General features: G+C 37.9%; 1 protein-coding gene across 2 annotated transcripts in view; it reads left to right on the top strand.

The window, feature by feature from the left end:
- The window catches only part of LOC150098019 (uncharacterized), a 90,554-nt gene that overhangs the window by 57,248 nt on the left and 17,181 nt on the right, over nt 1-16,125 (top strand). The window contains exon 1 of one of the 2 annotated variants that reach the window (XM_090406254.1): nt 14,256-14,564. The exons of the other annotated variant lie outside the window; for it this stretch is intronic. Within the exon in view, the coding sequence (XP_090262380.1) occupies nt 14,381-14,564 (184 nt within the window). The 5' untranslated portion in view covers nt 14,256-14,380. Of the gene's footprint in view, nt 1-14,255; nt 14,565-16,125 lie in introns of those variants that run through there. 2 annotated transcript variants of the gene reach the window in all.

A 16,125-nucleotide genomic window follows, 5' to 3' on the forward strand; every position in this document is an offset into this window, starting at 1 on the left:
GAGACTAAGGTTTCCATGGCAACCACAATTTTTTTAATGCGTCTTCCATCCACAGAAGGTTGTGCACCAATAGTTTACAACCTATCAGAAGAGGCATTTCAAGCCACTTCATGCTTCCAACAAGCAGGCGGTGGCCCCACACCAGATGATGAAATGCATCTTCTACCTCCTGACAAATATCAGTGTTTTCAGCGGGATTCGAACTCGCAGCCTCTTAGTCGGGGAGCGTGCACGATAACCACATATTTAGCATATGATAATTTAGCAGCCGACTGATGAGGAAAAAAAAAAATCAAATAGGCAGAGTACAATTTTAGGGCGATAAATTATCGCCCGTTTCATCATTTTCGTTTCGTTTTCTTGTTTTACACTAAAACGGATGTGACGTCATCATTCCATTGTAACAAAAGGTTATGCTTAAACAGAGTAATTGTTGCATAATTCCACTATCGTCGCAAAGGTTAAGTCCATAAATGCCCCTTTGAAAAAAGCAGAAGTGTACTTTTTTTTTTTTTTTTCAGAAGTTTTAAATTTGGATTTTTTATTTGAGGTTCACAAGTATTAAGTTCGATCCTACACTCTACCACAGATACGAAAAATCGCACTCTTAGCTGGTGCGAAGGATTATAAGAATGTCAATCTATTCATTATTTTCTTAAGAGTGAATTCTTCTACCTTTACTGAACTTTTTTTTCCCCTTCCTCTTCAAGTTCAAGTGAATCAGCAGTTGGCTTTAAATAAACAGCAAACTACAACTTTAGCGGTTTGATGCATCGATCAGTAAGAAATTCCTTATAATCAATCATAAAACCCCTCCATCCCATTAAAACTACAGTAGGAGGATTCTCCTTTTCGTTCGGTTTGTAATTTATCCTATTCGCCTTTTCTGGTAGTCAAATCATAAACGATGAACTGCTACTACTTGTTTTATTATTATTACCTCTACTATTACTACTGCTGCTACTACTACTAATAATAATAATAACAACAGAAGAATGTTGGAGGTATTGTTCCTTCTTATACCTAATTGACCTTTCGCTCAACTTATAAGTTTATAAATATCTCTCTCTACCGCTAGCCAGCTTCTCTTTCACGCAGAAGGCAAAGAAAGAAAGAGAGAGAGAGAGACAGAGATGATGATGTGAAAATATCATCGTCTATTTCCTATTTCATTCTTGCCGATATAATTTACATTTCATGGAAGCATAGCATAAACAACGTAAATAAATACTTCATTTAATTCACCATACGTGATTTCTAAATAACCTTGGAATTAGAAAACGTCCAGTGACATACAACAAAATAAAAAATGATTATTTATCGACATTATTTTTCGGAAAACCGCGGAAATTCGCATTAATTAATGTTCATAAGTAGAATCTAAGTCATGTGAACAGGGAAACATGACGTCATATCCGTTTTAGTCGAGTGTTATTAGTGTTAATTTGCTGATAATAGCGTATGTACGTCCTTTCTCTATTATTGTTATATATGAACGACGCGTATTTTTTGTTTATATAATAGATAAATCACGGATTACGAACAGCTATTCTGTATTCAAATAGCAATAGTTGATCAGGTCGTATGGTAATACAAAGGTCATGAGGTCCATACGGACTAGTTCGGCACCATCTTTAAGAAACCAGTATAAAGCTATTTGTTGTAATGCATTTTTATCTACAAATTGCATGTGTTCTGTTTGGATCAAATAACAGTACGACGGAATTTCAATTAATGCCGTTTGTGGTTGAACCACTATTTCTTCTGGTCCAAAAACTCCGATCTCTGACCCTACACCGATCAATTTGCTGAAAAAATTCTTGCTAGAATAAAATCTTCATTTCTTTTTCTGCTTTTAGTTACGGCATGTAATTCAAATCTTAATTTTTCCAAGGCAGATATTGCCAAAAATACTGCTTGCAGTAATTACTAACTTCAATCATCATGTTGGTAAGGCTTATGCTTTATTGCAGTGCTGCTCGCTAGCAGTGGATGAAAGAAGGGAGGTGTTCCCATTATAGAGATTTCATATATCTGGCAGAACTGCTTGAAAGAGAATACTGACAGCTGTTCACGTTTGAAGGGTGGCATCATTCGAGTGGTTATGCATCGAATATAGCTGAAATGAAAGATGGCAGAAAGAACAGCTGGATACCACTTTTAATAAATATGTGGGTTGGAAAAAAAAAAAAAAGTATTGGCAACACTGTACTGGTTGGACCAAACGTCACCAGAGCGCGCCTTTGCACATGGTGCTGATAAATATATCAGTGGGGAATACAAACACCCAATTGAGAGAGAGAGTAGAACAAGTGATGCACAACAGATTTGAGACAATGAAATGGGCGACCGTCAGGGGTGGTGATGAACGAGTAAAACTGGTGAATGCAAATACGGTTGCAGAAGGACGAAATATTTAATGAGCATCAGCAAGGTTTAACTAAAGAAAATAACTAATACGAAAACACAGCGATCTGTTTTTTTTCTTCAGGAGATGCTTAAGGGCATAGCACTTGGAACTTACAGAAGTCTGATGGGAAAAGGATGGCTGCTCTTCGGAGATCTGGTTCTGCACAAGACTATACAGAATCTCATATGCGGAAAAGCAGATAAATGGATGAATTCCAGAAGGGAGAGGTAGGATTTCAGATTCCTTAAAGAGTATTGATAGAAGAAAGTTGAAATACTTTGAACACATAAAATGAATGAAGAAAAGAGTAAAAAAAAAGGGGGGGGATAGTAGAAGACTCTGAGTGAGATGGATGGATGGATGATGTCAGGAGGGACCCGCCTTCAAGAGAATTGAAGCTAGAAGAAATGAAAAATTGAAGCTTGGCACAATAGAACCACCTGCTTAGAATTCGTGTGACATCCAAAGTATGGGGTGTCCATACGGCGTCTAATGAACTTATGTCATGTTCTGTGAACTTGCTCATTCCCAAAATGTCATTTGCTGTGTATAACACCTTATTATTGAAGACATCACTTCTCAGGCTAATTCCTGTGCTATCCACCACCTAACCATTCCGTTAAGATGGGAGGAGCTCAAGGCACAGAAACTATGAGGACGTTCTGAAGTTGAGACATCGTGCACACATCATCCTGAACTTCAAGTCATTCTTGCACCCATCGTGTCCGAATTTTGTCAATTTCACTGTTTTATACCGCAAAGTCTGGTTCTACGTGCTGCTCCTACACCTCTACAACAACAAACCCAGTTATTTCATCAACTCGTAACTTGAAGTTTCATACAAGAAGGTCGTTCCATCGTAATCATAGTTTTAAAGTGTCTCTCTGCTCGTCTATTTCACTACGCTTTTCCATTATCTGAATTCATGTTTGTATTCTCCCCCTATGCACATGGTGCAGTAATCAGCACCATGTGCATAGACGCTGTCTGATTTCTTCCAACCACGGCAACGTTGCCATTTCAACCCACGTTGAAAAGTTGATGCATAACATTTCACTTCTTGGCCTTGATGGTTTCAATTGCATCACCGTTGGCAATTAACTGGCAAATAATAACTTGCTGAAAACTAGAAATGTTATTTTCAATGTCCTCATTTAACTGATTAAATAAACGTTTCATTCTTCTATTCTTGAAATGGCGCCAGAAACTTGAATGCATTATTTAATCGAATAGACGAACAGCTGTGTCATCTCTCAGAACAATTTAAACGCTGCAGATACTTCCAGTACCACAAGGAAGTTAATCACTCGCCGTAAACAGAACATCACAGTCGGCAAACAGAAAATTATGAACGAATTATGAAACAGTCTGATTTGTAGACACTCGTGCATCCCAAGTGAGATCACAGTCACACAAGCTGTTCCCAACACCTACACCACTTCAAACCGCTGTCCGCTTTGATGCCACAACTGGGCCAACTTCTCACAGACACAAGTGCTCAACATTATCAATCGAATTGTAATCTTTGCTTTGTAAGCGATGGCACCAAGTTTTCTAGGAAAATGTCCCTCTTTCTCCCCGCTTCCCCCCATCATCACCACACGCACGCATTTGTAAAAGAGATTCTTCGATGTACTGTAGCGCTAAGTGCGACAGGTGTCGCTCTGCCACCACCTGCCGTTTGCTACGAAACTGTTCATGCAAGGCTCGGATGTCAGTCAACACGGTTGACCTCTCACGTGGTCTAAGTGTTTAGCCGATGCTTGCACACCAAGATTAGTCGTGTTAGGAAAGTAATAGGAATCAAAGGGGAAAAAAATTGTATCTCTCTCTCTCTCTCTCTCTCTCACACACACACACGCACGTTATTGCGCCAAACTACACTTATAATGCAAATAATCAACAGACGGTGTCCGCAAAAGGGGAAGAAGTAGGGGGGAGCAACACGATGTATTTCACTCCTACTATTTTTTAAGATATTTCAACTTTTTTTTTTTTTTTTTGGAAAATTTATAACATGATACTGTAGTATCATGTTATAAATTTATAACATGATCCACCCGCCTTTATCAATTAATATATACGTTTTATAAACGAATGATGCATTTTTGTTTCTTTTGGTAAGCAAAAAAAATTTATTAGGTTTATTTTATTTTATATATATATATATATATATATTTTTTTTTTTTTCGTTTCTTTCCTTTCTGGTTTTATTGAACATTGAGAAACACGCAGTAAAAATCAACTGGCCATTACCTTGGGCTTTACTTACGCTGTGTACTCAGTCATGCTTGTAATACCGTCACAGCGACAGAAGTTCAACGTAAAAATTGTTTATGAGCAAAACTGATACACTATTATGACATAAATATTTCGAATTCCCTAGAAAGAAAAAAAAAAAAAAAGCTGGAGAAAAGGTAAGTCCTGTCTGAAATTAATCCAAAGGCAATTAGAGTCATATATAGTTTTAAGTGTGTGTTATACGTTTTAAGGAAGAAAAAAACAGCCTTTAGTGGCAGGAAGATAAATTCCCTTCCCGTCCGTATGTAAGTAAGCAAAATTCAATCATTGGTGTTATAAACTAATGACTGATTTTTGTTTCTTTTGGTTTAAAAGGCTTCGAAAATAGCCCCCAACTACTGACTCCAGAAGGAGTTTTGAATCTGGGTCTTATGCAAGTCGCTGGTAGGGTTTGAGTTACCAAAGTTCAATCGGAACTTCTGTAACGCAAATTCTATCAGTGAAAATCGTCATTCAAAGCGATTTCTTATAAAAGTGCAAAATTTTGAACTTGCTTTTGCTTTTTTAAGTGATTCATTACTTATTTGATGTTTACTGTAAAAATGTTGCCCAATATCAAGCAAATAAAAATGCCATTCACAAGTTTTCGAGGTTAATTTAAGTGCATTGATCTGCCTCGAAGTGTCATCGCAATCAAAGAGGTTGGCGATTATGAATCTCTACCTATGATCCATAATGTACAGTCGAAAGATAAGATGGTGAGACTTTAATCCATTCCATTTTGCAACTGTATTATATATCCGTAGATATGTGAGTTGGTTCACCCGTTTTAAAAACACTTAAAGACCCTCCATCCCCAGATGAGATCAGCTAACTAATCATTTGATTGAAAACTCCTGTTATCTGTCTCATAGAAGAGATTCGAACCTAGATAATTCCAACCAAAAGAGCTCCTTCGAAATCAACTGAGCTAGAGGATCTACTTGTATCCAATACACATACATAAAAAAAAAAGGAAGCATTAAAAACTAGCGAATCTATCTTTGAAAAGAATAGAATTAGCGCAAACTATACTTTAGGTACACGAGAATGGCTCACTTTCTACATTGATATCTGGGAAAGATTTTGCAGATGCCACGTTGATTGGGGAGTTGCACTCTTTATTCAAATACACTTCTAACAAGATCCGTTAGAGACGGCTGTGCCATTATAGAAGGATTGCTAAAACAATTATTTTTACACTAATCATTAAATTGTACCGAAAAAATATGATGATTTAGCATTAACAATATTTTAGTCACATTCTTTGTTATTTCTTAATCGTCTATTTAGAATTTGTTTAATAAATTCCTTTCATGATCTGGTGATCTACTTCCAAATATCTGTTTACCGCCAAACAGATGTTTGGCGGTAAACCACTAGATGATTAAAGGAATTTCTATTATTGAACTTGCACGCTAGGAAGTGGATTGGCCATTTTTGTAAGTCAAATCTGTTTATCTTGTTCAGGAGAAGATAAGTTCCCATTCCAACACAGTGACGCTAAGGTTTGCATTAAAATGAACAAAGGTTGCCTGTTATCTGTCTCATAATACAAACCGACAGAGACATTTAAACTATTAGGATTTAAGGACTCGAACCCATGCACACATTCTTTGGCAATAAATGTAGAGCAAATTGACTGCTATACAGTGTGTAGTGATTCCAATTCTGCCTCAGAAATAGAACTTTATAAATCTCAGGAAGGTGGGAGGAGAAATACGAGGAGTGTTTCTTTTAATACGTAAATTTCTGATGTGCATGTGATAGTCGGGCTGAAGAGCAATATCTGCGCGGAAACTCCTCCCATTATACCACGGAATTAATGTCAGATCAATACAATAATAAAGCAGAAACTGGCACTTCACAAATTAACAAAAATCACCGAAATCAATCTGGAAAAAAAAAAAAAAAAAAAACAGATTCAGAATAATGAATACACACATATCCCTAAACACTTTTCTTCGACACGTAGGTCACTAATACTCCTCCCTCCTTGTATAAAACCAAAACGGTCCCCCAAATGTAGCAACCCATCCCCATTCATGACACATCTCGGCGCACTATTTTTTTCCTTTCCACAGCGCACTGGCTCGTTTAATAGACTCACGATCTGCAGCATGTGCCGAGTAGTCACGCGCTTCCGTCTTATGGAGAATAGGCTGTAACACCAGCACGTGGCGGCACGTGGCAGCCGCGCACGCGCCAGCTAGGGACGCGCTTGTTTGCCGCAGTTCATCGGCTAGGTCTAATTACTTCGAGCATTATTATATGACTCTCGCGTGCCCCATCGACAACCCCCTACCTGAGGCGGTGGGCTAACAGCGAAAGTCACGTTTGGACGACCCTGTTCGATACCCTCCTTTAACTCCGAACAAAGCCCGACATATGTGTAGCGGGAGCCAAAACGACGGAGGTCAAATGGAACGACCAAATCCGTCAAATCATACGGGATTGTGATTATTATACCGCTGTCCTCCTTGGGCTGGAGAGATGCAGCTGCCAGACTTTCTCCTTATTCACCCACTTTATCTGATGTGATGATGCGTGGTGGTGGTGGTGGTTCGGAGACAAATAACTCCCTCATCCCCCCCCCCTTCTACCTTATTCCTCGCATTTGAAGAAGTTGCTTTCCTTCCTAAAGAGGGTAATCTCTCTCTCTCTCTCTCTCTCTCTCTCTCTCTCTCTCTCTCTCTCTCTCTCTCTCTCTCTCTCTCACACACACACACACACATAGAGTCTCCTCCATGTTGAAATGCTGAAATAAATGAAGTGTGTGATTCCAGATTAAAGAAAGGTTTTGCTCATTGACTGAACACTCAATGTTGTACGTTTGGAAGCAAAGAGGGAAGGGGATAACGAAAATTAATAAGAAGATATTGCAAAGCAGGCTACAATAATTTCTCCATGTATTGCAAGACTAAAGTAGTACAATTGCGGTAACGATTTAAGGTTAAGAAAAAAAAGATACTTAAATGAATTAATACACAGAGGATTTACTTCAAATCGTATATAGTAAGAGTTTTTTTTTTTTTTTTCAAATCAGCCCTTCGCACAGTTAATAGGTTAGTCGTGGGAGTGTAACAAAAGTTAAGAAGAGAAGGGAACTTATTGATGTTGAACGTTTGCAGGCTGTATTCCTTTAGAAGCGCTACAAAGAATGACACGCGCGCGCGCGCGCACACACACACACACACACACCGTGCTCAGAGAGAGAAAGAGAGAGAGAGATCAGAGGAAGAAGAAGTGAGCCTGTTTCAGAAAATAGAAGCAGAGAAATTAGCAGCGCTATCGTTTTAGCTATAATAATGGATTCTAATTCAGTTAAATCTGAACTTATCAAAGTCAGAAAATTAAACTGAATGTGGATAATATTTGACTATTCAGTATTAGAAGGTGTGATGTGAAGATATGGTACGACTCGAAAAAGTTTCGCGTTTGGTTTCTAGATCATCACTTAACGGCTTTAGTTCAGTCACAGTATGATGCAATTTTGCTAATTTTAGTGCGGAATAATCTTAAAAAAGAAAATAAAATCTGAACCGCAAAAGCTGCATTAAACACTGTGAGAATTAGTTCTTTGGCAACACGACCAAGACATGTGTGCAACGTCATATAATCGGATTTCACGCCTAATTATATGCGACTGTGTCAGTATTCATGACGTTCGGTTACACTAACCAGCAAATAATAAACACCGTCTGTAAATGCAAAGATTTCTCCTATCGTAAAAGAAACAATAATATGTTGCCAATTATCAGAGTATTCTGTTGGTCTTCACCTATCGAATGTCTTCGGGGAAGCTGGATTGATTAAATTTACAGCCCAAACAATCAAGATTATCGGATGAGTATACAATGCTTGGAAAGAAGTCAATAGACCATACTATAAGGACCAAACAGCTATGGCGCACACCTTAATAAGATGTTGGAACCTCATTTTGCTGCGATGACTGCAGCAATCCTACAGGGCATATCCACAAGCGTACGATGGGAGGTTTGGACCATTCTTCCTGTAATAAGGTCCAGGAATGTTGTGGGGCAGACGTCCCTTGACCTTACCCAACTCTCCAGTTCATCCCACATATATTCAATAAAGTTCAGATCAGGGCTGTGCGGAAGCCAGTCAAGAGTAATAACGTTCGTGTCTAGAAAACGCAGTTACAGCAGCAGCAGCCTTATGATACGGTGCACTGTCTTGCTGAAAGAGACGACCGTCAAATCAGTAGAAACGCCACAAAGTAGGAAGCATTGCATTGTCCAAAATGTTCAGATACCTCTCGGAGTTCAATGTTCTTGGCGAGGCCAAACAAGACCATTCCATCACACCGCCATCTACGAATTTCATAGTTGGGAGTTACTCACTCTGGAAAGAGACTTCACCGGGCATCTGCTACACCCGTCCATCTGCTTGGAAGAGGATGAAGCGTGATTCGTCTCTCCATAACATGGGTTTCCAACTTCCACGTCCCATTGTACACGCTCTTCGACACTGAAGAAGGTGCTGCATGTCGGATCGGTTATTATGTAGCTCGCATATTGCAGTCCTACCATGGAAATCCATGTTGTGAGCCTCAGTTCTGAATGTTTTTGTTCAGATTCGTTTTCCAGTCGATGCCCTGACTGCACATTCAACGTGTTGGCTGATGAATGGCAGTTTATGCATGTTATCCTTCGTAGCGACCTACGGTCAAGTCCTCCACTGAGGGTTGCAGTTGACTTCCTGCGCTTACATCTCAGTATGATATTACTGAGTGTTCACCTGGGATGGCCCAATTTGTCAACATTTTGCTGAACAGATAGGATTGCAACATGGCATCCTATCGCAACCCCTCTTTCAAACTCCGTCAGTTCCCTTCTCGCAGCCATATCACGCGGACACAGTTGCACTTACTTGGGAACATCATATTCCTCGATTTTATACCGGCTAAAAACACGTGACTCGTATAGTCTGAACTTAAGGTTAAGGGATTCCTCTTTTTTTTCTTTTTTTTTTTTGGTATGTCACTGAAAGCGTGTTATTATAGAAAAATCGGCTACCTCTCAGAATTTGCAATGAATATCTGATTTTGAATCAACTGTCTGAAAGAGGTAGTGGTGTTTCTTTTCCTCTCTTCTAAACTCAATTCCAAGACAAACCAGACCGTCTACATGGAACTGACAAATACTACAAATATCAAAGTAATACTACTGCTAATTCATAGAATGAGCCGTTCCGAATTATCCTAAATATCCGAAACAATCCTATCAGACTTTTCGTTATATATCTACTCGTATATATAACGAAATTGTACATGAACAAACTCTTCAACTGCTGCTGCTGCAAAAAAATGGTCTCTGCACTATTTATTATATTGATGAGGTGCGATCTATTTAAAGAAGGTGTTAAATAGTACTTGTAGTACAGTACGAAATATCTCTCGCCTTGCCAGACCGCGAATTAATTATGCAGCTGTATAACCGGAATAAATATGCCGCCACTGCGAAGAGGGAATACCGTCGTCGATGGCACCTGCGGTATGGGCCGTTGACACAATACCGCCCAATCATGATGGTAAAATTTGAGAAAGCAGGTTACTTTCCAGTTAAGCCGAAAGAGGGCGGGAATCGATTGAACCAGAGCAGGTTGAAGAAGTTGCAACAACAGCAGAGGAGCTCTGAAGGGAGTGTCCTTTCAAAAGCAACAGTGCAAAAGGACGTTTAATACAAATACCATATGGTACGCTAGAAGCTGTTGCTTTGTGCCTACTATTCTTAAAAAAATATCTCATGTAATAGCTGCAAGTGATTCTATTTCCCTTTCCAAGGGACACCAAAATAGATGTTCTTTCGGAAAAGGAATAGATTCGATGGTTATGGGAATGTCCATTTTTTGACGAGGGTTCAGGGTCATTTTTCTGATCGAATGGAACATCCATCACGGAATTTGGCAACGAAACAACTCGTGTCTCTTCACAACAGCTTACATTATTGCAACGATCTCTTGAAGGCAAGCTTCTTCCAGAACCCTTAGTACCTCTACTGGACAGCAGTGCCGGACATGATCCTTCAAGAATTCCTACAGTGGAGATGCCGTGATATGATTGTCCATACAAATTGTTGTTTATAATCACGATCGAAGAGCGCAGGCCATGAGGTCAATATGAGAATTTACCTTCAGAAAAAGAAAGCCTACAAAGATTCTTCGCTTCAGAGATGGAATTCGAACCCAGATCTTTCCACTCAAACGAGATCCGACATACAGACTAAATTGCTCGCTCTGTCCATGTAAGATGAAACACACTGGTGGAACTGGCTCTGTGCAAGACCTGCCTCTACACATTTTATGGTGGAGGACAAGTAATCTCCTGTCTTATAGCTTTGGCATTTCGTTCGTGGGACATTATTTCTGTGATTTTTGATTATGGGATGGATTACTTGAAGAATAATGCGTGCCACAGAAGCATCCGGAAAGAGATCTAGAAATCATCCTTTGTCATAATTATCTTCTGCACACCACATTTCGTTGTATTACTTCCAATGAGTGAGATTTCAAACAGCTCATCGTATAGATATTTTCATCAAAAAGCGAAGGTTGGTCTTGAGGCAGTACTGTTTTGTTCACGAACCAAATTAAACCAGATTCCTTGTAAGACCCAAAGAGAACCCACATGTATTGACTGATGAAAAATAAAATTAAAGGAAACATTGGAAAATAAGAAATTTAAACACGTTAGTCATCTTCTTCTTCTTATTTTATTTATTTATTCATTTATTTTTGCATTAATCAATCGATGATTAAAAGAATCTTCAAGCACCGATATGCTTATAATAAACACCGAATTAAAATATAAACATTACTATTTGCCCAGATGAATGTTAGTTTTAACCATTGAATTCGTTTAATGATTATGGGGACTCACGGCCCATCAAAATGTTCATGCAACTTAACTTCTTTTGGTCTCGAACCTAGATTAAGGATTTAATGGTTTAGAATAGGAAATTCCATCATGAAATTACTAGTAACAATACTCAAGGTAAAGTCCACCGAAATACTTTATGGCCTCAGTATGTACGAACTGCTGGAAACCCGAATAACCTAAAAATATTTCGCAAATTCACAGGATCTGTTTTTTGCAATGTTTTCAAATAACTACATTACCGCAATTACCTCAGTAGCCTTGAAATGAATCTCTCTTGAAATGCACAGGATATTAAAAATGCAGATATGTCATTATCACTAGTTAGTGACACACCCAGAGATACTGCAGCCAATGCTACTGTCCTCTGTGCCAAGGTCAGTATTTGATTCGAAGTTGGATGTTCTTTACTAATGATTCTTATAAATACGTTAATTATAACTTTACTTTACTAGCAGCTTTTCTTTTAATATTCTTCTATATGTATAGGTTTCTGATATATGAATGAATATTTCTAATAATAATAATAATAATAATGCATGTATTATTTATATCCATTACATTTATTGAAATATTAGTATTCAGTCATTCGTATCTCCTGAAAATTCGTCTAGATATTTAGGGATTAAATATGTAAATATTTAATACTCAAAGTATTAAGTATTAAATAGTGCATCTATTTAATACAGTACTTGCGACATCTTAGTCTGTGAATTGAATATATTATTAATCAGACAACGAAAACTAATATTTCAACCAAGCGACAGGTTTTAATCTCTTTATATTCTGAATAATTTCATATACCACATATATTGCAGTCAAGACTACTCTTTAAATTACGGGGGTGAAGTGGAAAGCATTACTTAAGACAAATGAAAAAAAAAAAAAAACGTACAGAACAAAAGCTGTGCATTTTAAAGTGAAATACTATCCGATTTATTTCAATCCTATCACCCAATTCAGCGCGAGTTTCTGCTCCATTCTTGACGTCACAGGTGTGCTAAATGAGACGCGTGGCAGCACATTGTTGAGAGGCGTCGTCTGGAAGCTAAGTTTATTTGAAAATACGATATGAGAATCATCACGATAGTTTGTTGAAGAGCCCTGATATATTTAAGAACAAGTAGCGGAACTCCGAACAGGAATCATTATTTGCACTTGAATTTGTTATCTATCCAGTAGCAGCTTCACCTGTCGGTAGTCTGTGTACAGGTGTTGGGTATGACCTTTCTTTCTCACAACTTCTTCACCCACTGTCCGAAGACTGGAAAACACACACAGCTCTCCATTCTTGTGTGAATAGACGTACTTCGAGATCAGATTGGCAGCTAAAAGCCTACTGTTTGTCTGCTAATATTTATTCTTTGTTAAGATATCCATTCATCGATATAAAATTACTATTTGCCCACCTTGGCGAGAGGAAGTGGTTGTTGAAATATTTTTGAAGATTGCAGATGGTTAAGTATAGTGTTTACAAAAATGACGGAAAGAAAGGATGAACAGATAAAAAAAATAGATAGAAAAAAAAATAGAGTTTTACTTAGAAATATCTTTTTTTTCGCTATTTATTTTAGAATTATTACTGGCTGCAAAACTTGAATTAATAATATTAAAAGTTATGAATCTGCATTGAAGGGTCTTCCGTTTTTTTTATATATATATATATTTATTTATTTTAATTCATTTATTTATTTCGCTTTATTGGTTAAATTGCCGCAATTCTTCGATAAAGAAAGAATGCAGACATAAAATGGACTCGGAAGCCTTCATAAACTAATATAGACAAATTTATTTATTAAAACATTTTACGTTATCCATGTTCGCATGATTATGTTCATTTCAGAATTTTATTATTGTTATTATTATTATTAGTTTTCAAAAATTTGTTAATTAATCCATTTCCCTACATAATCGATTTCATCTTATTGTTGACACGAGATGATAAACGTGATCAATGGTAAAAATCATAGCTTATTGCTATGCGGCTCACCAATACCAATCTAATCATTTATTGATTTGTCCCAATAAAAAAAATAAAATAAAATAAAAAACTCAAAATCAGATTAGAAAGGAATACGGTAGAAAAGCCAAAAGCCAGAATTAGTATTTCCAGTTATCAATCCCACACTTCCACGAGTCAAAAAGTTGTAATTACAGTTGGCAAAACTAAATAATCAACAAAAAAGTAATCCACTCAGTGGATGTCCAATGACGGGTCCCGCTGCGTCGACGACTTCCTGTCATCTCCCGCCGACTGCCGATGTTTTCCCGCCTTCCGCCAACGCGCACCCCAGCAAGGTGACGGGAGGGTGTCTGTTCCGACTAATCGATGTTACCAAGGCAACCATGAAAGCTGCACGTGCAGGTGTCATGAATACCACGACGCGCGAGCGAACGAGTCTCTGTGGACTTCAAGTGAACCCCCCCCCCCCCCGAAAAAAAAAAAATTCTGCCATCCCCACCCAATAGTAATATAGTGAACGCTGTGGTAAACGCTAATCACGCTCACATGTCCTCCACGCGAGACTACGAGATGCACCGCTATGCCCAGATAACGGGACTGGGCAATCGGTTGTTGTCTGTTGGTCGGATTTAAAGGCAGTCACTGAGAAGTGCTCATCGGATGACTGTTGTGGGTTGCGCCAGCTGCTAGTGGCCTTGTTTACAGACACTAAGAACACCCTGGTCTGGCTCGTGCACGCCTTTCAAGAAGAGTGTGGGTGATGTTGTAGCTAGAACTTAACAGAGCGACATTACGTGTGATCCGATCTTATCTCGAGCTTGCTAACACCATGCCACGTGTTTTTCTCATTAAAAGCAAACGTTCCGGACTTTTGAAATCGAATCCAGATCAAGTCCACTGTCTCAGTGCAAGAATCCATAGCGGTAAACAGAACATTATCTCCCAAGACGACACGTGTTCAAACTCTACCGTCCACTTCGGAAAGGAAAATTCGCTCTCGTCAGAAGCAACAGGTAGGACAGACCCCGTTCTGCTATTTATGATCGATTATAGAATGTATTAATGTTTTTAAGAGCGAATTAAAACTGCGTTCCTGCAGTTTAAAAGCGGATTGATGTTCATTTCGACTGAGCTATTATGCCCTCTACAGAATTTGTCTTTAACTAGAATGAATTCTCTCCCGTTTAAGTAGCATACTTCAAGATAGATAATTTTTTTTTTTTTTTTTTGTAGGGTATTTATTTAGGAGCAGTGCAACTAAATGTAAATAATAAACAGTTATTTTTCATTCCCACAGAATAAGACATCCTAAGTAATTATTGTTAAAGAGGATGTTCATACAGATACGGGACGTATGGTTAAGCCTATCTCCTATCTGAATATAAGTGACAAATTACTGAACGTCAGACAGTGATCGTCTTGTGTCTTTGATTTTTAAGTAACAGCAATCTATCGGGGGGGGGGGGGGGGGAATTAAGAAGAAAGTATTTACCCGTGTTAAAACGGATATTCCATTATCAAACTCTTTATGTTCAATTCCTTAATACATTTCTTGAAGATGTTGTGTCGTTGGTGTATTATTACTAAAATATTATAATAATCAGGTTTTCGGGTTATTTTATGCAGTTTGAGTCATACTTTGGAAGTCTGCACCTTAAAACTTGAGTACTTCTGTCTACTACACATCATGCGATTGTTGTAGTGTACAAAGAAGTCGCTTGAAAGAATGGAGAAATGGATCGCGAAGAGACGTAATATGGATATCATTTTAATATTAATAAGTGGAAAAAAAGGTAGGGCAAGAAAAACGTACCCTCCCAGAGTAAAACCTTCCTGAGTCTTTACTACATATAACGCTATATTTCTGTTCTGCCCAATCCTTGTTTGCAAAAAGTAAGACCAGCACATTCAGTTAGCATGCATCATATATTTACATTGACTCGTAACCTCAGTTCGTTTGTTTATTTTATCAATAAATTAATAAAATGTAATCAGTAATACTACACAGGACGTTACGCAATATTTCAGAACTTATTTAATTACTATACGTCATGTTATAATACTCATGAATGAATATTCGTTTTTGAGCACAAAACTAAAAAAGTGTTCCCACCACCCGTACACGTTAGACGTGATTCGAACCCAGATCTTTCAAACTGAGTAGCAAATGCACGCCTTTACTTCGATTTACAGCTGGATCACAAATGTATAGGTTTGTTGTAACTGTATTTAATAAAGGGCTAGCTAACGGTAAGTATTCTATAATTAATGATAAACATCAACGAAATTAAGATTAAAAAGTAATGCTCTTGGCCTCCTGGTAACGTGCAATATAGGTATTAAACACGTTGGCTATGTGGTTACAGAGTAATAATTGTTTTAAAATTCCAACTGATTGCAAATGATTTTACACGTGGTCTTCAGTAGATGAGCTAATCAAAGAACCAATGGTAAATGGATAATATGGTAAAAATTCCATCGCCATGCAAGATAAACTATAACTCCCGTTGGAATATAATGAAAATGACTTTTATGGTATATTTCAAATGACACCACAAGCCCTTGATATTTTCA

Source organism: Typopeltis vanoorti, chromosome 16 (assembly GCF_054136105.1).
Source record: "Typopeltis vanoorti isolate ZY-2024b chromosome 16, IOZ_Tvanoo_1.0, whole genome shotgun sequence".
Classification (NCBI taxonomy): Eukaryota; Metazoa; Arthropoda; class Arachnida; order Uropygi; family Thelyphonidae; genus Typopeltis; species Typopeltis vanoorti.